At 37.1% G+C, this 26,804-nt stretch overlaps 1 protein-coding gene across 2 annotated transcripts; it reads right to left on the bottom strand.

The window, feature by feature from the left end:
- Window positions 1–56: 56 nt before the first annotated feature.
- ZFAND1 (zinc finger AN1-type containing 1) lies at window positions 57–26,025 on the bottom strand. Of its 2 annotated transcripts, none has more exons than XM_028110849.1 (8): window positions 25,966–26,025; window positions 16,495–16,537; window positions 15,362–15,401; window positions 13,422–13,549; window positions 13,243–13,334; window positions 12,152–12,273; window positions 1,215–1,370; window positions 57–1,122 (listed from the first exon to the last, which is right to left on the bottom strand). In XM_028110849.1, the coding sequence occupies exons 1-8, from the start codon at window positions 26,018–26,020 to the stop codon at window positions 952–954; spliced, it is 807 nt and encodes a 268-aa protein (XP_027966650.1). In that variant the 5' UTR covers window positions 26,021–26,025; the 3' UTR covers window positions 57–951. The 2 variants fall into 2 exon arrangements, with proteins under 2 accessions (XP_027966650.1, XP_027966652.1); XM_028110851.1 differs by having other exon boundaries at window positions 26,002–26,020.
- Between the last annotated feature and the right edge of the window lie 779 nt (window positions 26,026–26,804).

Below are 26,804 nucleotides of genomic sequence, written 5' to 3'. Positions count from 1 at the left end.
GAAGAGATGAACATTCTGAGTTTAATTCCTTTATTTAATTATATGTAAAGCTACTATATATGTCTATGACAAATAAGAGAAAAGGGACAAAGCCTTCCCCAAAAGAACAAAAAGGGAAAAAGAACAAATTATTTCTATTTCTTCTATATGGTAGTACTTTGTTGAGTACTGATGGAATAGATCAATCAGAAGCATTCATTTTAATGTGTAGGTAAAATACAATTCCTTTCGGTACATATTTTGCTTTGATATATATACAAAGATACTGTAATGAAGTTGTGCTACCTCATCTTACTCTCATTTGTAATACATTTACATAAACAAAAAAAGGTAAGTCCTACTGGAGGAGGACCTTTATCAGAGACATGCCCCAATGCAGTTAGAGAACACCAAGAAAAATCATTTCCTCTTCCTAGGCCTGAGATTCCTCATCTAAAAACTTAGAAGAGTGAATGAGATGGTCTCCAAGTTTCTACGACTCATGTATACACATTAATTTAAGGCTATATATCCTGGCTTCATGATGCAAGGCTTTGGCCAGGATACTTGCTTAAAGCAAAAGTAATACATGTATCTTCTAAAAGCCATCTTTCTTCCTCTGCCTAAAAGTGGCAATGTCCCAAACAGGAGCCATTCCTTCAGCTTAGATCCTAGAGTAAAGATGATATGCAGCAGAGTCACAACAGCTGACATTAACTAAATGAAATACACCTTTTCTGTTGTTACTAAGCACAACCTAATAAAAGCTAAAGGTAAGAATTTGCTAATAATTGAATGTCCATTCATAGTTTAACACACAAAAATTCAAATTTAACAGAAAACTGATGAATTATGACATAATGGAAATAAGTTAAAAAGCAACTTTTAAAAAATAAATATAGTATTTGTAGTAAAAGAAATTGACTTTACATAAAATTTTCCTCATCATTTCTGGCTTGAATCCTTACAAGACTATTCCAAATAAGAATCAACATTTTTTAGAAATTGTTCTTCATCATTAAGATATTCCAAGATAATATTTCCACCATTATATAAAGGACAATCCTCCTTAGCAATCCAGGTTTCCAAAGTATGATCCAAGGGTAAGGCTTCTCCTGAAGTAATGTGACATAACCTTAATTTCTGTTAAGGGAAATAAATCATACTGTAATAAACAAACATGCAGGTATACAGTATCCTAAAGCTTTTAGAGAAAAATTATAACCGGTTGTTACCTTAGCTGTTAATTTGTTATTATCATTTTTAAGACTGGTTAAAGAAGCTGCAAAGTCTATGACCTTTCCAATGCTCCATCGGTGGCAAAAGAACATTGGTTTGCTCTTCTCTTTGCTCCCCTTAGGTAAGAAAACCTGAAAGTAAACTCTTTCTTTCTGTAAAGATAAAAAGTTAAAATACAGATTACACATTACATACATACATATATATTTATTTATATATATAAAAATATAGAGAGAGCATCTGTTTTTGTTTGGTGACCTGTCTTCCTCTCTTCTCCTGGTTAGAGGATTACCCTCTAATGATGGATCTTTTAGTGGGAATACCAATCACAGTACCCAAGAATCCACCTAAATGCATTCGCATAGGACCTAAGGCCCTAGGCTAGGGTGGTCTGTGCAAAGACAAGCATGTGACATAAAATTAGGCCAATCAAGTCTTTTCCTGGAATTTTATGTTCAAGAACTAGGAGAAGGGAGGAGGTTTTTTTGTTTTGTTTTTAAGAGTTTGGTTTTTTTGGGACACCTAGGTGGCTCAGTCAGTTAAGCATCTGCCTTCAACTCAGGTCATGATCCCAGGGTCCTGGGATTGAGCCCCACATCGGGCTCCAGGAAGCACGCTTCTCCCTCTCCCTCTGCCTGCCACTCCCCCTGCTTGTGTTCTGTCAAATAAATAAAATCTTAAAAAAAAAAAAAGAAACAATTTAAAAGCTATAGCCTCACCAAAAAAACAAACAAAAAACAAGTACCTTGAGGATCAAAAATGAAGCAAACAAAGAAGTGAAAGGTAGGGAGACTGAGCCACAGACTTTCAAAGTCTGAGAAGAGGAAGTAGCAGTCAAGAGTTCAGCTGTGGGTTAGTGGGAAACAATATTACCACATGGAGATGAAGCACAGGGATCGGGCTCACTGCCTGGAAGCAGAGGCTAGAATGGGGCTTATGCTGCAGTAAAGGACGCTGAAGAAGGTACTGCTGAATGCTGACTTAAGCTACTGCTTACAAGAAATAATATTCAGGAAGGCAGAGAAGCACAGATAGAACCTCTTGACAGTGAGGAAGCCAAGGTCTTCCAACTCACTAAGTGGATCCACAATAATCTGAAAATCTCTAGAGCAAAAGCACAAACTGCCAATCTCAAACCTGAATTGTAATGGAAATCCTGAGCAAATGGGCCAGTGGAAGAAAATGCAAAATTGCCAGAGAGGGAGAGATGAGTGACCACAGTGAGCAATATAGTAAGAACCTCCTACTTAAGACAGACATGTGGAATCTATAAATGGAAATTCAAAACAAAGGTTAACTTACTATGGGCAGATGAACTAACTGAACTTGAAAAAGATACTTTTATGGACATATCCATAAAAAAAGGAACAAGAAGGTACGAATCAAAAATAGGCAGAAATGAAACAAGGCAAGCTATGAAGATCCAGTGAGAAATTTAAAAATTTTTAAATACAGTTTCTGAAATATACTCAAACAGGAGAAATTTCAATAATATTCAATAAAAAGGTTTAACTGATTGGAAGACGTATTTGAGAAAGTCCTCTAGAATGCAGCACAAATAGACCAAGATAGAAATTATAAATCCCAAAAATATGTGTAACAAAAGTTAAGAGAAGGAAGCAACACAGAAATAATGACTAATTTTCCAAAAGTAAAAAAAATAAGTCAAATTAAAAATGTACTTCCAGGGCCAAACTAAACAATCAAAACAAATCCATATGTAGAAACATTGTATTGAAATTGTAAAACATTACAGATAAACTCTTAACTACCAAAAAAAGACAGATTACCCATAAAGCAACAAGACTGATAGATGTTTCCTCAAAAATAAACAGGGGCCAATGAATAGTATATTGAGAGTTGAGAGACTCTAATGGACAATCCAGTTCAAGTGAGGGCAAAATAAGGGCATTTTCAGAAGGCTGAAAGTTTACCAGTGAAGACTCTTAATGAATGAACTTAGCCAAAATAAAAGTGAGTCCTAAGGAAGGAGAAATTCAAAAAATATGCTGGTAAATTTGAACAGCTACTGACTTAAAAATAATGTGTGAACAAAGATGGGATGGGACACACTCAACTGGAGAAAGCATGTTAAACTCTTTGTCTTATTCAAGAGGATACAATACTAAGTAACTTTAGACTCTGAAAGAAAAAGTGGTAATTATATATTTTAAAAATTAACAATGTAAGCACATGCCTATTATCACATTATAAAACATTACAATGAAGATTCTAGATAATACAGTACAAAAAAACGAATTAGGTAGTATAATTATTGAAAAATTAAAATTAAAACTATCCTTATTTGTTAATGGGGTATGATTTACCTAGGAAATGAAGGTAAAGAAAAAAAAATCAAAGAATTTGGTGATGTGACTGAATAAGATGAACAAACAGAAAACACCCTTTTTTCTCTATATTAGAAGTACCTGGATATAGACGTAGGTGGAAATATTCTGTTCACAACAGAAACAAAACCCATGAGATAATTAGGGATGAAAATAAGGAATAAAATTTAAATGAAGAAAAACAAAATGTTACAGAAGACAAAACAGGAGCTAAATAAATGAAAAGACTTCTAGGATTCTTAGACAGGAAGACAATGTTTTGTATCATACAGTGCAAATCCAAAGGAATGATTTCAGTCAGAACTTGCTAATAGTCTGAACTTGCTGGGAAAGGGAGTTTTACTTTACCTAACTTCACAGAAATCACTAGATAACGTATTGATGGACCTTTTACATCAGTTACTTACACCTAGTGAGCAGGGAGGAAGCCAGAATCTCCACTACAAAGAGGAAGAGTTCAAGAGGGTATGAAATCCTCCTGAGAATAGCAAAGGGGGCTTCTCAAGAATGGCCAAATTTTTACATCCTGTGGGCACTATTACTTACAGCTTATATTCTTGTAGGAAACTGGGGGACATGGGAAGCCACATATCTAAGATCATGCTGTGTTCTCTCTTGCTATTTATGATTTCTGTCAGTTTCTCCATTTCTCCTTCAAAGAGCCTAAAATCTTTAAAGTTACCTACTGGAGTCTGTCACTCAAAAACCCTGTCCCATCAAGACAACCATGAAAATCCTAAGAGGTTTTGGTTTTGTTTGTTTTAGTATACTTGACATACAACGTTACACTAGTGTAGGTGTACAGCATAGTGATTTGTCAAGTTTATACATTATGCTATGTTCACCACAAGTATAGCTCCCATCTGTCCCCATACAACGCTTTTACCATATCATTGACTATATTCCCTCTGCTGTGCCTTTCATTCCCATGACTTATTCATTCCATAACTGGAAGCCTATATCTCTCACTCCCCTTTACCCATTTTGGCCAAACCCCTAACCAGAAAGTTTTTTAAATTTGAATATAATAAGAATGAATAATATGGGTGAATAAAGAATAAAACTGCTAAGAAAAAATATAGATGGGACTTACATTATCATTTTAGAACATTCTATAAAGCTATTGCATCAAATCAATTTGGCACAGAAAAATGAGTAAAAAATGAGTGGAATAAATAGGAAATCCAAAAAGAGATCCAATAAAAATAAACCTTAAACTTATTATGAATTGAAATACCAAATATCACCTTCAATAGGAGAAATGATTTAATAATTGGTGATGACAAAACTAGCTAAAAAACTGGAAGAAAATAAAACTGGGTCCTTAGCTCAAAGTATATGCTAAAAACAAATTCCAGATGGATTAAAGACAAACGCAAGATGCAAAAAAAGTAAAAATCCTAAAGAAAGCCAAAGCAGGGGGAAAAAAAAAAAGCAGACCTTAGAAAAAAGGTTGAAAAGTCAATGAGATACATAAGTGAAATATATTTGATAGATTTTGAAAAATTTCAGATTATAGATTTAAAAAAATTAACATCTATTATATTCCAAGAGTTTCCATAAGTTGACCAAACAAAATAAAGACATGAGAATGGGTAAACGGACAACCAAAGAGAAAAATGATCAAAGGATATGCATGGGTGATTAAAAGAAGAGCAATTATACATGGCCAACATATTAAAAGACGCTCAAGGGACGCCTGGGTGGCTCAGTCGGTTAAGCGTCCGCCTTCGGCTCACGTCATGATCCCGGGGTTCTGGGATGGAGCCCCGCATCAGGCTCCCTGCTCAGCGGGGACTGTGCTTCTCCCTCTCCCTCTACCTGCTACTCGCCCTGCTTGTGCTAACAAATAGATAAAATCTTTTAAAAATAAAACCAAAACCAAAAAAAACCAAAAATGCTCAAACTGAACAGTAGTCAAGGACATGCAAATTAAAGCAATTAGATCTTTTTATAGCCATTAGACTGGAAAACATTCAAAAGGATGGTAACAACTACTGCAAACCAGGGGAAGAGGAAAGGGTACTCTCATTCTGGCCACAAGAGGCAGCATATTAAACTGGGTAGGTCGGCAGCCTCATCCCTTGAGTGATCTTCAGATTATTCATCTGTGAAATGAGGATATAGGATATAGATTATTCCAATACTTCCAGTTATGGAATATACCAGGAGAGTTGTGAGTATTGAGAGATAAAAAATTTAAAGGTAAGGAAATTGGGCTTTATTGGATATGTAAAAGAAGATCTAAGAATTTTAAGCAGAGCAATAACATGACCTAATTTATACTTTTAAGACTTCTCTGGCTGCTGCATCAAAGCTAGATTGTGGGAAAGCAAACACGGACACAGGTAGAACAATTAGAAGATCATGTTAATCTAAGCATGCAAGAGATTGTATTGTGCCTATCTTTTTATTTTCTGTATTTATGATGCTTTGACATCTGAGACCTGCTGAGGAGGCCTCCACTGTCCCTCTCAGGATCAGCTCATTCCTAGAGGTAGCACCTGTGAGTGTTCCCTTCATATGCAATCAAACCAATCAGAAGTCCATACCCCCAACTGCCTCCAGGGCCACTATTTCCCTAACCTCATCAACCCAGAGCCAAATACCAGACAACGAGGCACTGCCCTACACCCGAGAGCCCACTGAAATCATTCAAACCAACCAATCCTAAACCTGTTTAGACTATCACATCCATTCCTTCCCACAGAACCACAATAAAGGCTCTTCCCCATGTTTTCTCTCTCTCCCTCTGCCTCCTAACTGATCCTGGTGCTTCCCTGTATAAGTCTTCCCTCACCTTCACCCGATCTTGCATGGCAGGCTTGCATCTCTTGGGATCTGTAAGTATAATAATTTATTTCACCATACCTAAATAATAAAACCTACATTTTTAAAAAGAGATGTGGTGAATTGGGAGTGGGACTAAAAGAAACAGAAAAGAACAAATTCAAGAGATATTTGGAAGGTATCTTATCAACAGAATTTGATAATGATATAGACTGGCAAGCTAGAAGGCAGTAAGCAAGTCTTCTTAAAAAAAAAATTTAAAGCCACAAAACAATGCTTGGCATAGTGTATTCAGTCAATAAAGGCTGACTATAATAACTGCTGCTAGTAGAAATGTAAATTGTTGCAACTTTTTTATAAAGTAGTTTGGCAACAAAAAATTCAGATTTAAAATACACATACCCTTTGACCAAGCAAACACATTCCTGGGAATTTAGCTCACATAAATAAGAAACCAGATTGAGACTACTTAGCACAGTAGCCGAAACTGGAAACAAACTGAATGTTCATTAAGAGAAAAATGGCAAAATAAGACCTGTACATCTACACTGGAATTATTTACCCAGTTTTTAAAGAAGGATTTAAAGCCACACCAGCTCCTTTGAGGGAATTTCTGCTGGGCATGAATGAGAAGGATATATAGAGAGAAGGATATATAGAAAGAAGGATATATAGCCTACCTAAAACCTGCCTTATTTTTATTTATAGCCATAATCACTATTGGACATGGTAGTATATATAATATTTAATAGCTATCTCGCCCCTTGGAATATAAACCCCATGTCGGCAAGGACTCTTATTTACTCTTGTATCTCCCTCCAGGGTCTGATATATAGTAGGTATTGAAAAAAAAAAAAAAAGTGGTGACTAAATGATATGATGCCGTCTTTATAAAATAATGAATGACCAAAAGATACTTTGTGTTTGCATACATATACAAGTAAATATTTCCATTTATGTAAAATTATACTCATGTATACACACATATACATGGGTATATATTATATATGTAAGTACATATGTTTCTAAATACAAACACACATTAATGCAAGGGGAAAAGTTATAGCTACAGACCCGTGGCATGCCCCATAATAAACTATTACCTGTGTTAAGGACATGGTTTCTGAAGCCAGTCCACCTGGTTTCAATTGGTAGTTCTCCATTTAGTAGCTAAGGTACTAGCAAATTACTTGATCTTTTTGGTGCCTGAATTTTCTCCCTGTTAGGCAGAAATAATAGTGCCTATCTCACAAGCTTCTTGTGAGGATTAAATGTGTTAGAAGAGGGCCTGGAACAAAGTAAGTGTTATACAAGTTTTTACTATTATGTTTAAGTAATGAAACAACTGCAAAGTAATTTGAACAATGTATTATTGGATACCTTAGGGCAGCCCTTCTCAACCTTGTCACTATTGACATTTTGGACTTTTTTTAAGCTGTTATTTATTTGAGAGAGAGAGAGAGAGAGAGAGAGGCAGCGAGAGAGGGAACACAAGCAGGGGGAGGGGGAGAGGGAGAAGCAGGCTTCCCGCTGAGCAGGGAGCCCGATGTGGGGCTGGATCCTGGGATCATGACCTGAGCTGAAGGCAGTCGCTTAACCAACTGAGCTACCCAGGAGCCCCTGGACCAGAAAATTCTTTACTGTGGGCATTGTCCTATGCATAGTAGGAGGTTTAGCAGCATCTCTGGCCACACCCACTAAATACCATAGGATCCCCATGTCCAATTGTGACAAAGCAATCCTAGGAGACAAAAATCACCCTCAGTTGAGAACCACTGCTTTAGTGGGAAGGACATGGGCAGAGGAGAGTGTGTTGGTTTTTCCCTTTATACAATCTTTTAAAAGTTACACTTGTGAAAGCATGTACTACACTTGTAATTTTAAAACCATCAAGATTTCAAAAAAAGGAAAATAATCACTAAAAAAATGACTAATCAATGGTTTTAAACCAGCAGAATAAAAGGGAATATAGAAAATGTAATCAAAAGATGTGAGGAGAGAGGAAATAATCAAAGGAAAAGGTTGATGAGCAAAAAGCATAAGGTGGAGGAAATATGTTCAAATGTATCAGTGATCACAATATAAATGGATTCAACTCACCTATAAAAGAGATACTATCAAACGGGATTAAAGAAAACAAAGTCCAGCTATATGCTGCTTACAAAAGAAACCCTAAAACAAAACAGAGAAGTTAAATATAAAGGGATTTTAAAAAGCAAGTTAAGCAGTCACTAAAAGAAAGCTAGTGAAACAGTATTAGCATTCAAAATAGGATTTAAGGCAATTCATAAAGATAAGAAATTCCATGTACCTGATAATATGTTTAGAAAAACCATTAGAATTATAAGAAAGAAATCTGACAAAACCAGTTATAGTGGGAGATTTTAAACCCCTCAGTCTCAAACTGATAGATCAAGCAGACCAAAAATTAGTATGCACACACACACACAGACATGCATATGGATACATATAAATGGAGAGGTGATGGCAGGAGAAAGACTGCAAATGACAAAGCAAAAAGTACAAAATGTAAATAATTGGTACATCTGGATAAAGAATATGGAAAAAATTTTAAAACTACCAAGTTACCAAATAAAAAAACCCACACCCAAACAAGTACGTTGAAAATAAATTCACTGCAAGAAAATGGAAAAAGATCAGAAAGTCTAAGCAAAGCAGGTAAGAGGAAATTTTAAAAGCAGAATTTAGTGACACATAAAGCTAAAGAAAAAAAAAGGCAAAAACAAAACAGTAGAGGTCAATAAAACCAAAATATGGTTCTCTAAAACAACTAAAATATAAATTAAAACACATACACAAACCTCTAGCAAGATTGTTCAAGGAGTAAACAAAATACAAATGAAAAATATTAACAATGAAATGGAATGACTACTAAAGACAATAGAGATTTTGGAACATAAGAATAACTTGAACAACTTTATAACAATAAACTGGAAAATCTACATCAAATGGTAAATTTTAAGACAAATTAATATTTACTAAAATTTGGGGTGCCTGGGTGGCTCAGTTGGTTAAGTGTCTAACTCCTGACTTCACCTCAGGTCATGATCTCAAGGTCATGAGATCCGAGCCCCACATCTGGCTCTGCGCTCAGTAAGGAGTCTGCTTGAGATTCTCTCTCCCTCAGCCTCTCCCCCTGCTCGGGTGCTCCAATTCTCTCTTTAATAAAATCCTTAAAAAAAATTTACCAAAATTTAAGAAAGGACTATCCAAATAAACCAAGAACTTTTAACACATTGAAATAGTATTCAAAATATTCCCTTCAAAAAAGGCAACAGATTCAAAGGTTGTAACACCCTTTAAAACAACACTTCAGGAACAAATAATCCCCACTCACTACAAAAACTTCAAAGAAAAAAGTAAGCTACTCAATTTTAGGTGTATAATATTGGTGCTAATATCAAACACTAAATACATTAGCTAATCACTTAGCAGTGCATTTTAAAAGAATTACATACTGGCATCAAGGAGTATATTCTGGAATATGTGGGTGATTCAACAAAAAAATTGATTAATGTAATTTAAAACATTTGTAAGGAAAGAAAAGACACCTGTTATCCTGCTGGATGTAGGGAAAAAAACTTACAGTAAGAATTCATAGCTATTCATGATATAGATTCCTAGCAAACTAGGAATAGAAAAAAGTACTGCTAACCTGAAAAAGCTACTACCAAAGATTTATAGCAAATATAGTATTTAATGATGAAACTTTAAAGTCATTTGCATTAAAGTCAGAAAAATGATGACGATGCTTACCATCACCCACATTATTCAAGACTGTTCTGGAGATCTCAGCCGATGCACTAAGATAAATAAGGAGAAGAAAAGAAAATTGGGGAGAAAAAACCCCACAAAACTGTCATTCACAGAAGATATGGCTGCACAGAAAACATCCCAGAAAATCTACAAACTATGGGAACTATTAGATTACTTGCTAGATAGAAGGACAACATACAACAACGAGAAATAACCAGTTAGGAAAATATAATTTTTTTTTAAAAAGCTATCCCTTACAATGGCAAAAAAAAAATGACCAGGAGCCTAAGATATATAAATATGTATAAGCATTATAAAATGTTAAAGACCTAAAAAAAAAAAAAAAAGACCTAAAGAAAAATTGGAAATCATAGATGTGGATGGGAAGATTCAAAACTCTAAAGATGTCAACTACCTCTAATCTAAAATTTAACAATTTCTATCAAAATTGCAATTTCAAAGAACAGGACAAAGTGATCCTAAAATTTTTACAAATGAATAAATTGCCAAGAATAGATGTGGTTGAAAGCAAAGAATAAGGTGGAATGACTTATCCTACTTATTATAAAGCTATGATAATTAAGACAGTTTGCTATTAATGCAAAGATAGACAAACAGACCAAAGGAACTGAACTGAGATCCATAAATTAGTCCTACATGTATAGAACAATCTGACAAAGTTTGAACAAAGTATGACAAAGGTTTCATTATAAGGATGAACTCGTCAATATCTTATGTTAGGACAATAGGAAATCCCTGGGCGGGGGGGTGCTAATCTCTACTTCACTTACAACTAAATTCCAAATGGAACAAAGAGTTGATAATTTTTTTTTAACTTTTAAAGGAAAGTATAAGAAAATAACTTATTTCAAAAAGTACAAATCTTAAGGAAATTAAATTTGGGTACATTAGAATTCTAAAGTCTGAACCACTAAAGAGATCAAAAACAAAGTGAAGACAAGCCAGACTAAGAAGATATGTGAAATCCATTTACTCAAGAAAGCATTAGAATTCAGAATATATAAAAAATTCTATAACTTTTTTTAAAGTGCAAAAAAAAAAAAAAAGGAAAACAAAACCCAACACCCAACAGAAAAAATGTGCAAAGCACATGAATAGTTCACAGACAAAATGGGTAATAAATCAATGTAAAAGTAGCTGAACCTTATCAGTCACAAAAGAAATTCAACTTTAAACTTCAGTAAGTTTAGAAACAAAAAAACCCACAAAAACTCTCAGACACTACAGGAAGGAGATAAATCAGTACAACCACTGACAATAGAAAGTTGATATCTAGTAAAGCTGAAGATGAGCAAACCCCATGACTCAGCTTTTCTATTTCTAGATATATTGCCTAAAGTAGCATTTTTCAATCTGATTGATGGTCTCAATCCTTTAAGGGTTATAAAATCAACAATCTTTAAAATAAAACAGAACAAAAAACATCAGAGTATGTAACACATAAGGCTAATATATAACAAAACTAGGTATTACTTACTAAAACTGTGTTAAGGTATGTATATATATATGTATGCATGAATGTACATACGTACTGGGAGATTATATATAATTGATATTATGGAGTCTTAAAGGGACCACCCTAGAAGAATGTTCCCATACATATACAAGGATTTTCACTATTAGAACAGTTTATAATAGCAAAAAAATTGGAAAAAATCTGAATCTTGTTCATTAGGAAAATGGATAAAACTGTGGTATATTCATACTATGGAATAATGTGCACCTACCAAAATGAATGAACTAGACTAAATGTATCAGCATGGATAAGTGTTAAGAACATGATGCCGACTGAAAAGAAGTTGAAAAAGAATACATACGGTTCACTGACACCTCTGTAAAGTGAAAAAAAAAAAAAACCCTTAAAACTATATACCATATAATACTAGTAACAATACATATCATGTTCAGATTAGTTGTTACTTGATGGGTGGGAAGAGTAAAAAGGGAGCTTCAACCATATTTGGAACATTTGTTTTTCAAAAATCTTTGAAACCAACCTGTGGCAATGACTTATCTCCATCAGCATGCATTTTTAATTTCATCAATGCTACCTTTGCAGCTGTTTCACTATTTTTTGCACCTTTACGTCGTTTACTTGCTGTCTCTCTGGTCTTAGAATCTAAGAAATAAGTATAAGCATATAATCACATAGAATTTTTACATTACATTTTCCAGAGTTCTATTACTATTTATTAGTTATGGCCTTGACATGTACACAAATTACACACCATGGAGCTATATAGAGACCACATTCATTTTTGCTGGTATTATATTTATATGACCATTATAAAAATACCATTGAGGTTGATGATCTAAGCCATCTCCATATCAAAAATTCACTGTTATGTGCTTTCTAATTTAAGCCTATTTAATCCAAAACAATCACTAACACTTCTGCAGAAAACTTTAAGAGTTGGTTACAGAAAATTTTAAATAAAGGTACTATCCTTAATACAGAATGAAAATTCTGAACATATTGGCAAAGAGACTGGTCTAAGTCACAGATACATTCTTCCTGGCAGCTCAGATTATCAGCAGCATTCGCAGGACAGCTGATGAGACTTAAGATTAGTATTTAGGGGTGCCTGGGTGGCTCAGTTGGTTAAGCGACTGCCTTTGGCTCAGGTCATGATCCTGGAGTCCCGGGATCGAGTCCCACATCGGGCTCCCTGCTCAGCGGGGAGTCTGCTTCTCCCTCTGGCCCTCCCCCCTCTCGTGTGCTCTCTCTCTCATTCTCTCTCTCAAATAAATAAAATCTTAAAAAAAAAAATTAGTATTTAAAGAAAGCAAACCACTACATTGGCTTTATGAATACCATGTCTAGCCATGATAGTTAACCAGGTGATCTGGCCCAGTAAAAGAACATCTGGTAGGGTACTTCCATAGAATTTCCAATTTTTCACTGGTCAGGTAGGCCTTGTGAGAAATACGGTCACAAAAATGTCATCAAGATCTATACCAAGTTACAAACATTGAGGCCATGAAAAACACCTTCCATAACGTGCAAGCTGAAATAAGAAGCAGGACTCCGTAACTAACAGATATACAGCAGTAAGGAAACAACAAAACAAGCTTTCTAGATACTTGCCAATAATGTCTTTAACAAGTTTCTGAGTGGCAGCCATACGAGGCTTAGGAATTTCCAGTTTTTCACATTCATGATCCGACTGATGACGGTGCCTATGAGCAACAGAAGAGTGACACTAGTTCATGTATTTGCATAGGACTTACACAGATACACAGAATTTGAATGGTCTCAGTGATCACCTCAGGCAAAAATTCTTCTCACAATAAGGACATTTAACTGGCACAAGCTCTCTTTCAGCACAGTCCTTGAATGAGCATGGGTAAGAGGTAGGCTTATCTGACTTCAGGCTCTCATTGATTACAGTCACCTGAAAATGTACAAAGAGGGAAATGGCATTATATCTTTCACATTTAAAGAAAATCAACATCTATTTTGGAAGGCAACATTCATACCATTTTTGCTTAAACTTGTCAGAACAACCTACATACTCTCACATAACAGATTATAATAAGTGTGTAAGAAATGATTACTCTGCTGACTGTTCTAATTTTCATAACTTTCTTCCTGTGGTATATTTATCTTCTAAGTCAAGTTAAAATTACTATTCAGTTACTCTTCATAATTTTAGTCTTCTATTCTGTATCAGTCCTAAACAAAGATGCCCACATAATAATATGCTTAGGTGATCATTTCATCAACCCTCAAATGGCAAGTCATAACTACTTTATGCTGATTTTAGCAAGTTAAAATATATATATATTTGAGAGAACTTAGAAGTATGTTTATCCATGATATAGAAGGTTAAAGATGGTTTTTACAACGATACATTCTCTATTCTGCATTTATTCTTATATTGAGGAAGAGATTTTACAAGATTAAAAAAAAAAATCCAAGTCAGGCTAGTTTGAGTTTTAAGTAACTAGGTTTCTAGAGTTGAATGTATTTAGTGAAATAATTTCTTAAAAATCTACAACTAAAGGGCATTCCTCTATATATATGGTAGTTATATCCTGTTGGAATTGACTATTTTTCCAGATTTGGTCTAATGGTAAAATTGTTTTCATTTCATTATTTAAGGAGATCTAATTGACATTCTATGAGACATTCATAGAACTCAAATGATATCATAAGAAAAAGGAAAGCACAGAGAAGATTTACAAGCTGTAGAACATTAATATGTTTACTATATGACTATTTCTCTCCAATTAATCCTGCATAATAACAAAATATTAATTCTTATTTTCCTCACATAAATCACCTAAACCTTAAAGACCAGATTTAGACTGACGTTAGATATCCTTAATTTTCTACAGTTGAGAAAACAGATATAAAAATCCTAAGTGCTTGGTAAATGCTGGGCAGGAATATCAACTGAAAAATGTGAGGCACACGCTTTCTGCCAAATCGAGTGGATTCAGTTTAACTTCCTGCCGTTCTCTGACCAAAGATGATGAAGCAACTTATAAATTTGATAAAATTACATTTGACATGGTGGGCCCAGCCTTCTCTTCTTCCCTCTTGGAACTGAGCTGCCCTCAAGGAGGAGGCCTAACCTGGGGAAGCATGGCTGTGAATAGTGGGAAAATCCGCGTATTTCTGGATTTCCTTTGCAGCCTACACTACACTACACTAAGCTTCATCACTCAGTTATCCTTTTTGAGTAGTAACAATGATATTTTTGCTTCTATCTAACAGCTCTTATTAATCTCTCAATTTGATCGGAATTGGGGTGAGGATTTTATTGGACTACAGGTTTGTTCCTGGTGATCTAAGGTCGACCGAGTCAGAAGAATTTGTAACCACCAAATCCTAACACTAGGAAGTAGGGAAAATGAACAAAACAGTGAAGGAAAACTTGAATATATGATGAGGATGTTAACTCCACTGTATATTTATAAATATAGAGCCTAAAGCTGTAAGTGGGCTACCTAAACAACTGCAATGTACAGGATTTATAGCAATTTATAAATACCAAGAAGACCAATTTTTCTTTAAAACTGAGAAAAATAACAGAAAATGAACCTCTTTTGAGGTTCATGAACAGAAAAGAGCCTCTTTACATAATTAGTTTAGTATGTCAAATTTTAATCTGTGGTACCTTGACTAGTTTTAAATTCAATCAAATTCTGAATGAAAGTACATAAATACAAACATTTTATTAGGACAACTAATAACATACCTCAGGACAGCTGTGTGACTCCCTGGTTCTGTGTTCAAGGCTTAATTAAAAAAAAAGTTTAAATGCAATCAAATAATGTACTTAAAGATAACTGCAGTAATTAGAGATATTTTAATGGTTAGTATCCTTAAGATTACTCACTACATTAACTCTGCATATAAGAATAAACTGAAATGCCAGATAAATTAAAGATAGAACATCTATAGTCTCAAAAGTTTCAAAACCCAACTGTTCAACTTCATTATGAATAAAAACAATTCCCCACTCTAAACTACCTCTGACAGTCGGTTAAGCGTCTGCCTTGGGCTCAGGTCATGATCTCAGGGGTCCTGGGATCTAGTCCCACATGGGGCTCCCTGCTCAGCAGGGAGTCTGCTTCTCCCTCTCCTCCTGCCCCTCCCCTTGCTCATGCTTTCTCTCAAATAAAATCTTAAAAAAAAAAAAGCCTAAAACGCAAAAGTTTAATTACAAAGAAAAGACATTTTCCAAAATCTTTGCTTAGTTCCCAGGTTTTACTTCGCATGTGATGTGTGTGCAAAGGACATGTGATATCCAATTTAAGAAATGTATAGGTTGGGCTCTTCATTTTAATTAATAAAGTACCTGGATTGTTTTCTGCCCCCCCCCCTTTTTTTTTTAAGATTTTATTTGTCAGAGAGAGAGAGAGAGAACATAAGCACAAGCGGCGGGGCAGGGGGGGTGGGGAGGAGAGTGGCAGGCAAAGGGAGAAGCAGGCTCCCCGCTGAGCAAGAAGCCAGATGCCAGACTGAATCCCAGGACCCTGGGATCATGACCTGAGCCAAAGGCAGATGTTCAACTGACTGAGCCACCCAGGCATCTCTTCTATCATATTCTTTATACTGTGGATATGTTCTCTTCTTGTGATTTCAAGACACAAACGTTAAGTTTTAGGTAAAAAAAATCACACACATTCATTTCTGAAAGTTTAAAGTTTACCCACATAGATACACAAGTAATTAGAGCCTAGGACTATATTTTCTAAGTAATTACTATAATATAAAATATTAATGGCCTAAGTAAAAACTATTTTAAATCATTCTGCTTTTCAGAAATAAATTTCTTATTAAAAACACTAAAATTACTTCCAAATCCTGTATAAAAATTTAACTTACCAAAATACTCCTGAACAACCATCACATACAAATGGAAGAAAATCTAAAATCGAGGGGAAAATGTTATATGCACTGGTCAGTATCTGATTTTGATTTAGTTTTCTTAAAAAGATTCTTAAAGTACTGAACTACATCTATAGGAGAACTCTTCTTTTTGACCAATATCCTAGTGTAGGAATTCGTGGTTAAACCAAAGCTATCACAACCTCAAGCACTCTGGGAATGACTGGATTATCAGGAGAAATGTTCCTTGTAGTAGTGTGCTAGATCAGGAAAAAAAAGTACTGGGATTTTTTGGATGCCCAGATTTATTATGTGTTGTTTCTGAGTACTGTATGCTGCAAAAATCTTGTATTTGAAGTGAAAATCCTGGGTTTCAATTCTGATTCCACAGTTACTAATCTAGCAATGCTAAGCAAACTGTTTAATAGTAAAGTTTTGTGGGGGATAAGAGGAAGATGTCAGCATAGGAGGATCCTGAGCTCATCTCCTCCCACAGACACACCAAGATAACAGCTACATCTGAAAAACACCTGAAAACATGAAACAGACCTTCCAACGCTTAATCCTACAGAGGGAGAACACACTGGAAGGGCAGGAGGGGTGGAGACACAGTTGGGAACCAAGCCTGTGGTAAGACTAACCATAAACAGGAGGAACACAAGCACAGAAAACCTAGAGAGGATCAGAGCCCAAACCAGGCACCCCAGCTACTGGGAACCTGCACTGGGAAGAGAAGTCCTCATAATATCGGGCTGTGAAAATCAGTGAGGCTAAACTTCAAACTTTTAAAATCAGTGGGGCTCACCTCCAGGTATTTTAAAAATCTGAGAGCTGGAGGCAATAGTAAACGAGTCCCCACCCTTACAAAGCTAGAATAAATAACTGCTGGCAACCAGCACAGAAACAGCAGTTTGAAAAACACCTGGGATATTCATGAAGGCAATTTATTTACTAATCTCAGAATGTGCGCCAGAGGGACAGATCTTCAGACTTCTCCAAGAACAGAAGTGCTAAAGGGCACCATTTTTCTTTTCCTCTCCCAGGTTAGATAGCTGGACAGTTGGAGAAACCAGCACTAACACTTGCCAACTACCTTGCTAGCATGGTGTGTCTGCCCATGCATTCACCTGCATTCCCACCCCATCCAATCTGCTCACCTCAGCAGACTCCCTCCAAAGTGGCTCCACTCCTGCCATACCTGCAAGCAGTCCCAGCAGGGACCAGTGCCACTCCAAAGTGACTCCTGCCGTGGGGAGAGGGGGATAACCCCACACACCAGCACACCTAAAGTTCCAGCAACTTTTAGCAGGCCACACAGGGAGAAAGCCCTGCCATTCAGAGGCTGACTGCACACACCTAGTCTGATTGCTTGCTCACTCACTTACAAGCCCACCAAGGCCTCTCAACAGTGCAGGAGCCAAACTCTGCCCAGTGTGCCCATAGCAAGCAAAGTAGGTCACTGCAGCCAATGGGGCTGAAGGCAAATGGGGCTCAGCAACAACAGTAGTGTGCATGCAGCCCATAGAGAAGACAACCCTGGAGCACCTGGCTCTGGTGACCAAGTGGCATTGTACTACAAGGCACCACAGGACCTCTTCAACACAAGAACACTAACTTTCAAGACCAAGATAGATAACTGATCTCCCAAATTCATGGAAGCAGAGTTACACAATATGAGACAGAGGAATATGTCCCAAATTAAAGAAGAGGACAAAAATCATAGCAAAAGAGTTAAAAGAAACTGCGATAAGCAATATGCTCAATAAAGAAAACAAGTAATAGTCACAAAGATACTCACTGGACCTGAGAAAAGAGTGGATGAATTCAGTGAGAACTTCAACCTTGATAGAGAAAATGTAAAACAGAACCAGTCAGAGATGAAGAATTCAATAGATGAAATAACACACTAAAGAGAACAGATAAGGGGAGGCAGAGGAACAGACTAACACTCTAGAAGACAGGATAATGAAAAGCAACCAAGCTGAAGAGTAAAAAAAAAAAAAAAAAAATAGGATAAGGGAACTCAGCATCATCAAGTGTACTAACATTCATATTACAGGGATCCCAGAAGAAGGGAGAAGGGGGCAGAAAACTTATCTCAGGAAGGAAACAGACATCCATATCCAAGAAGCAAAGAGAACCTCCAACAAGATGAGCCCAAGGAGGTCCATACCAAGACACATAATAATAAACATGACAAAAAGTAATAATAGAGAGATAATTATAGGGGCACCTGGGTGGCTCAGTTAAGCATCTGACTCTTGATTTCTGCTCAGATCATGATCTCAGGGTTGTGAGATCGAGCTCTGCATCAGGATCTGTGCTGGGCATGGAGGCTGCTTAATATTCTCTCTCTTCTTCTCCCTTTCCCCCTTCCACCCGTCCCCTCTAAAAAGGGTAATTTTAAAAGCAGAAAAAACAAACAAAAAAAACGGGTGTATACAAGGAAAACCCCATAAGGCTATTAGCTGACTTTTCAGGAGAAACTTTATAGGCCACAAGATAGTGGCATGATGGGGCGCCTGGGTGGCTCAGTCATTAAGTGTCTGCCTTCAGCTCAGGTCATGATCCCAGGGTCCTGGGATCAAGCCCCACATCGAGCTCTCTGCTTGGCGGGAAGCCTGCTTCTCCCTCTCCCACTCCCCCTGCTTGTGTTCCCTTTCTCGCTGTTTCTCTGTCAAATAAATAAATAAAATCTTAAAAAAAAAAAAAAGATAGTGGCATGATATATTCGAAGTACTGAAAAGAAAAAACCTGCAACCAAAAATACTCTACCCAGCAAGGTTATCAGAGTAGAAGGAGGGATCAAGTCTCCCAGATAAATAAAACTTAAAGGAGTTCATCACCACTACATGAGCTTTACACAAAACACTGACGAGAATTGTGAGTAGAAAGAAAAGGCCCTAACTAGAAGAAACTTAGGAAAATATTTCACAGGTAAGAGTAAACATGTAATAAAGTAGTAGATAAATCACTTACAAAACCAGCATGGAGGTTAAAAAGCAGTAAAATGAATTATATCTACAAAAGTCAAGATACACACAAAATGATGTAAGATAGGAAATATACATAAAATGTGGGTGGGGGAGTAAAAATATAATGCTTTTAGAATGTGTTCAAGCGTAAGCAACCACATCAACTTAATATAAACTGTCATATGTATGTTATATATGAACCTCATAATAACCACGAATCAAAAACCTATTAAGAGATACACAAATACATAATAAAGAGAAAGGAATCCAAGCCTAACACTAAAGAAAGTCATCAAACCACAAGAGGGCAAGAGAAGAGGAAAAGAACAGGAGAACTACAAAAACAACCACAGAATAAGTAACAAAATGGCAATAAGTACATACTTATCAACAATTACTTTAAATGTAAATGGACTACATGCTCCAATCAAAAGATATAGGGTGACCAAATGGATTAAAAACAAGACCCACCTATATGCTGCCTACAAGGGACTCTCTTCAGACCTAAGGGACACACATACAAACTGAGAGTGAAGGCTGGAAAAACATACCATGCAAATGGAAGCCAAAATACTTAGAACAAACAAAATAGACTTCAAAACAAGCACTGTAACAAGAGATAAAGAATGGCACTACATAATGATAAAAGGAACAATCCAACAAGAGGATATAACAAGTATCTATATACCCAACATAGGAGCACTCAAATACATAAAGCAGTTACTAACAAAGGGGGAAATTGACAGCAATACAATACCAGTGGGGCATCTTAACAACTCACTTGTATCAATGGGTAGAGCATCCAAACAGAAAATCAATATAGAAACAGTGACTTTGAATAAAGCATTAGACCAGAGGATAGATAGATAGAATATTCTATCCAAAAACAGCAGATACATTCTTTTCAAGTGCACATGCATCTATATATCTCTAAGATAGATAACCTCTTAGGCCACAAGACTAGTCTCAATAAATTTAGGAAGACTGACATCATTATCAAGAATCTTTAACCACAAAGGTATGAAACTAGAAATCAATTACAAGAAAAAATCTGGAAAGAACATAAATACCTGGAGGCTACATAACATGCTACCAAACAATGAATAGGTAACCAAGAAATTAAGAAGGAAATAAAAAAATACATGGAGACAAATGAAAATGAAAACACAGTGGTCTAAAATCTTATATGGTCAAGTAACCTACAACAAAGGAGGCAAGAATATACAATGGAAAAAGACAGTCTCTTCAACAAATGGTGTTGGGGAAAACTAGACAACTACCTGTAAAATAATGAAACCAAAAAAATTTCTTATGCCAGACACAAAAATAAACTGAAAATGTATTAAGACCTACATGTGAGACCTAAAACCATAAAACTCCTAGGAGAAAATATTGGCAGTAATTTCTTTGACTTCCATCAGCATTAGCAACATTTTCTAGGTAGGTCTCCTAAGGCAAGGGTAACAAAAAATAAACTTGGAATTATAACAAAAAGTTTTTGTGAATTGAAGGAAACCTTTAGCAAAACAAAAAGGCAACCTACTGAATGGGAGAAGATATTTGCAAATGATACATCTGATAAGGAGTTAATATCCAAGATATATAGAGCTTATACAACTCAAACAAACAAACAAACAAACTGATTTTAAAAAAATGGGCAGAGGCCCTGAACAGACCTTTCTCCAAAGAAGACACAGAAATGGCCAACAGACACATGAAAAGATGCTTAAGTCACTAAGCCTCAGGAAAACGCAAATGAGATATCACCTTATACTCGTTACAAAGGCTCTTTAAAAAATTTGAAGTAGAAATACTACATGATCCAATCATTCCACTACTGGCTATGGACCTAAAAAAAGATAAAAACACTAATTAGAATAGATATATGCACCCCTATGTTTACTGCAGCATTATTTTCGATAGCCAAGATATGGAAGCAGCCCAAATGTCCAATGACAGATGAATGGATAAAGAAGATGCGGTCAAAATACCATCCACTTTTTTTAAAGAAATGGAACAAATAATCCTAAAATTTGTATGGAACCAGAAGAGACCCCGAATAGCCAGAGGAATATTGAAAAAGAAAAGCAAAGCTGGCGGCATCACAATTCCGGACTTCCAGCTCTATTACAAAGCTGTCATCATCAAGACAGTATGGTACTGGCACAAAAACAGACACATAGATCAATGGAACAGAATCGAGACCCCAGAAATGGACCCTCAACTCTATGGTCAACTCATCTTCGACAAAGCAGGAAAGAATGTCCAATGGAAAAAAGACAATCTCTTCAACAAATGGTGTTGAGAAAATTGGACAGCCACATGCAGAAGAATGAAACTGGACCATTTCCTTACACCACACACAAAAATAGACTCCAAATGGTTGAAAGACCTAAATGTGAGACAGGAGTCCATCAACATCCTAAAGGAGAACATAGGCAGCAACCTCTTCGACCTCAGCCGCAGCAACTTCTTCCTAGAAACATCACCAAAGGCAAGGGAAGCCAGGGCAAAAATGAACTATTGGGATTTCATCAAGATAAAAAGCTTTTGCACAGCAAAAGAAACAGTCCACAAAACCAAAAGACAACCGACAGAATGGAGAAAATATTTGCAAATGACATCTCAGATAAAGGGCTAGTATCCAAAATCTATAAAGAACTTATCAAACACCCAAAGAATAATCCAATCAAGAAATGGGCAAAAGACACGAACAGACATTTTTCCAAAGAAGACATCCAAATGGCCAAACAGACACATGAAAAAGTGTTCAACATCGCTCGGCATCAGGGAAATCCAAATCAAAACCTCAATGAGATACCACCTCACACCAGTCAGAATGGCTAAAATGAACAAGTCAGGAAATGACAGATGTTGGCAGGGATGCAGAGAAAGGGGAACCCTCCTACACTGTTGGTGGGAATGCAAGCTGGTGCAACCACTCTGGAAAACAGTATGGAGGTTCCTCAAACAGTTGAAAATAGAGCTACCATAGGTTCCAGCAATTGCACTACTGGGTATTTACCCCAAAGATACAAATGTAGGGATCCGAAGGGGTACGTGCACCCCAATGTTTATAGCAGCAATGTCCACAATAGCCAAACTGTGGAAAGAGCCAAGATGTCCATCGACAGATGAATGGATAAAGAAGATGTGGTATATATACAGAATGGAATATTATGCAGCCGTCAAAAGGAATGAGATCTTGCCATTTGCAACGACATGGATGGAACTGGAGGGTGTTATGCTGAGTGAAATAAGTCAGAGAAAAACATGTATCATATGACCTCACTGATATGAGGAATTCTTAATCTCAGGAAACTGAGGGTTGCTGGAGTGGTGGGGGTGGGAGGGATGGGGTGGCTGGGTGATAGGCACTGGGGAGGGTATGTGCTATGGTGAGCGCTGTGAATTGTGCAAGACTGTTGAATCACAGATCTGTACCTCTGAGACAAATAATGCAACATTTTAAGAAAAAAAAAGAAGATAGCAGGAGGGGAAGAATGAAGGGGAGTAAGTTGGAGGGGGAGCAGAACCATGAGAGACTATGGACTCTGAAAAACAAACTGAGGGTTCTAGAGGGGAGGGGTGTGGGGGGATGGGTTAGCCTGGTGATGGGTATTAAAGAGGGCACGTGCTGCATGGAGCACTGGGTGTTATGCACAAACAATGAATCATGGACCACTACATCGAAAACTAATGATGGAATGTATGGTGATGAACATAACAATAAAAAATTAAAAAAAGAAGATGCGGTATGTAAATATACTATGGAATAGCAGTCAACCATAAAAACAGATCTTGCCATTTGTGACAACATGCATGGACTAGAGGGTATCATGCTAAATGAAGTAAGACAGAACAGACCATATGATTTCACTTACACGTGGAACTTAACAAACAAATCAAAAAACTGATTCTTAAATACACAAACTGCTGGTTACCACAGGAATTCCCCAGTGGGTTGGGGAATTGGGCGAAATGGATAAAGGGGATTAAGAGGTACAAACTTCTAGTTATAAAATAATTAAGTCACAGAAATGAAAAGCATAGAGAATATAGTCAGTAATATAATAACATTGGATGACGACAACGGTGAATTGCTGAATCTATAGATTATGCACCTGAAACTAATATAACATTGTATGTTAATTATGTCAATTAAAAAGTTACAGAAAAATAAGATGAATCATCTATATTACTCAGTAAAAAATTTAGTAGAGCTTTGGGTATATATATATTTGATATAGAATGTAGTGTAGTATGTTATGTCTGTGTATGCATACAAAACCAAAGCTCTATTAGGTAATAGATATAAGCATATCAGGTCTGTGTGTACATATATATGTGTGTATATATATTTCTAGACTGTATGTCACACCTACTTCATAGAGTCACTGCAAAAACCAAACGAGATATATGTAAAAGATAAGAATAGTAAGTAACTAATTAATAAGAATCATTGCAACAATTAACTTGTTTTGAATATAGTGAACTCTGAGAAAAATCCTGTGGTGACTTGGGGGAAATGTGTTGAAAGAATTTCAGAAATTCAATAGATAAATTGATTGATACTGCCAAATTTAATCCTGAGTTGTTTCCTTCCTCTCTGTTGAGGAACAGCAGGTAGTTGTTAGGAAATGGATTTTTGAAAAGCACACCAAAAGTATCCACTCTTCCACTAGATATAATCACTCTCTAAATTGTTTTGCTTGTACCTCATACTACAGTATACAGTCAAGTGAAGCTGGATGTGTCCAATTGTGCAACTTTTACAAAGTGAAAACAAAAGGCACTGCACTTTAAAGAGTACAATTGCCCCCCAAAAGGTCTCATGCTACAGGGGACCTTAACCAAAACAGAAAGAAGTCCTATCATAACCCAAAGGGATCCCTGGATAATTGTGCTTGTGGGACAAGGGGGGCTAAATACAGTTCTTCCTCTACTGCAGAAGGAGGCCAAGTGAATTGACACTGTTGTTCTGAAGGTATGATACTGTGAGCATGTTTCATACCAAAAAACTATGTATTCATTTGTAAGCAGGAGGAAACTGAAGCATATAATGCTCTTTTATGTCTCTTTCAAATTAGAAAAAATGTACATGCTTGCTATTTTGAGACTTCTGGTGATTAGATATTAAATACAAACCAAGAGGACCTAGAGGGAAGAGTTAAGATCAAGATAGTTTTCTATCTTTGTAACCATCCAGAAGATAAACGAAATTTAGGATACTCAATACCCCCTAAATCCTAACCCCTCTCTCCACTACTCCAAAAGAGCTAAGCCCTGGCCTCATTTCATATGTATTTGTATTTTAAGAGATCCCTGAAGTTGGCAGATACCATGGATGTAGTAATCAGGTATACCAGAGATAAACATTACAGTCAAAACCCAATTGGCTAAGCTTCTCTATGAAAGATCTACAAGGAAATATGGGTTTCCTGAACGGCGAGCCATGACAGCGGGTGGTAAAATATACACATACAGACTGTAAGTGACAAGAACCTAGAAGGGATTGTGCCCTTTTGCCCACAGCAGATATCACTAATCAATTGTGGCATTTTCACTAAAACTGGCTAAATCTCGAGAGTTCTCCTTTCACCGGGTACCTACAACCAATAACTGAAGCTGCAGTGAGAGATGAAACCTATTTGCCACCCTATGTAGTAACAGTCAACTGTGACAGCACACATTTGGAGCAAAACCCAGGTACCAAAGACAGCATTCTGTATCGCTCTAATGATTTGGAAACTTGCCTGTCCAGATGTAGGACATCCTAAAGCTTGTGCCACACTACCACTGGCTATTAGATTGGGCAAGGTGTATCACAGTCTCTCAGTTCACTGTAGAGAGAAGATCGCCTTATTAATGCTCCAAAATACAGATTATTCTCAAAGCTCTTCTATGGAAAAGACTGTATTTTATACCCTCCTATGTAGTTCCAGCACCAAAATTGATGCTTGGTAAATATTTGTTGAGTCAGTAATATTCAAAGAATGACAGTACTGAGTGAGCATAATGATCATCTAGCAGAATAGTCTGAGGATGAGAATCTGCTAAAAGCTAAGGGCATTCGCACGAGAAGCCGCGAAGACCAGGTGAAAAAGTAATCTCGCCCAACTCCATCTGACAGGTAAGTAACAAAGTTTGGAAAGAAAAGTGGCTTGCCCAAGGTCGTAGTGGCGGGATCAGAGGGGAACACGTCTCCTGACATCAGAAAGGAGTGGGAGGGACAAAAGTTCTTAGCCAGGCATGCAAGGCATGTTTTCGGAAATTGCATGGTTCGCTTCTAAAGAGACCAAACTCTCTTCCAAAGACCCAGGGGCAAGAAAAAATACCAACACATCTCACTGCAGACCCAGGAGGGACGAACCCACCCTGCCTCCTCAGACTTCACCGCGCCCCACCACCTCCCCTCACCCGCCACCACTCTCCATGAAGGCATAGTGGGATCCAAGTCTACCATGCCCGTGGCTAAGGACTGCTAGATCACCTCGCTGCCGGCAATGCTCCACCTGACAGTGCTGACCTACGTCCAACTCCGCCATCACAGCGCCGCAAGAGGCGGGGCTACGGCGCACGCGCGGCGCTTCCTGGGAGTGTGGCCGACCTCTGGGCGGAGCCTGCCGCCTAGCTGACGCGTCCACCGGAAGAAGTCAAGCTATTGTGAGTGCGGTGAGTTGTGAGTGTATATGCGATTTAGGCGTCTAGCTAGGCGGCGTGAAGAAAAGGGAGTTGGTCTGTTTGTCTTTTTCCTGGGCGGAAGTCTTCGCGGCCAGTCCTTAAGGAAATACCCAGTTACCCTTCTGGAAGGCTGCGTGCTGAAGTTCCCTCCGTGCTGCAACCCAAACTGGGGACGACTTCACAAAGATGGTCTTTTTTTTTTTTTTTTTAAAGATTTTATTTATTTATTTGAGAGAGAGAGAATGAGAGATAGAGAGCACGAGAGGGAAGAGGGTCAGAGGGAGAAGCAGACTCCCTGCCAAGCAGGGAGCCCGATGCGGGACTCGATCCCGGGACTCCAGGATCATGACCTGAGCCGAAGGCAGTCGCTTAACCAACTGAGCCACCCAGGCGCCCACTTTTAATTGATGTAAATCTCCGAACCGGCACAGTGCTTGGCACAAGCATTTGCAATAATCAAGTGAAGGACCTTATTCAATTCCGTATTTGTCCTGCACCAGTGTTAGTTACTTAATATGGTTTACAGTAGATCCCTCTTGCAAGGGATTCATTAGGCTTGTTGAAAAGTAAAGGTTTTTTATTTGTTTTTTTAATGGGGGAGGGGGGAGTCTGTAGCTCTTGAGGTCCCAAGTGTGTACTGAACCGCAT

This window comes from Eumetopias jubatus, unplaced genomic scaffold, assembly GCF_037043125.1.
Source record: "Eumetopias jubatus isolate StellerSeaLion01/CBP00866 unplaced genomic scaffold, mEumJub1_p1.0 scaffold_4, whole genome shotgun sequence".
NCBI classification, from domain to species: domain Eukaryota; kingdom Metazoa; phylum Chordata; class Mammalia; order Carnivora; family Otariidae; genus Eumetopias; species Eumetopias jubatus.
The sequence above is the reverse complement of the archived record's forward strand: the minus strand, read 5'-3'. Positions and strand labels throughout refer to the sequence as shown.

Bases quoted from the DNA above. Each gene is read 5' to 3' on its own strand.
- ZFAND1 (XM_028110849.1), bottom strand. From the start codon at position 26,020: ATGGCGGAGTTGGACGTAGGTCAGCACTGTCAGGTGGAGCATTGCCGG. The intron at 13,550-15,361 runs GTATGTTATTAG...GTACATTTTCAG, and splicing joins AGTCACACAGCTGTCCTGAG to GTGACTGTAATCAATGAGAG. The intron at 1,123-1,214 runs GTAACAACCGGT...TTCCCTTAACAG, and splicing joins ATAACAAATTAACAGCTAAG to AAATTAAGGTTATGTCACAT.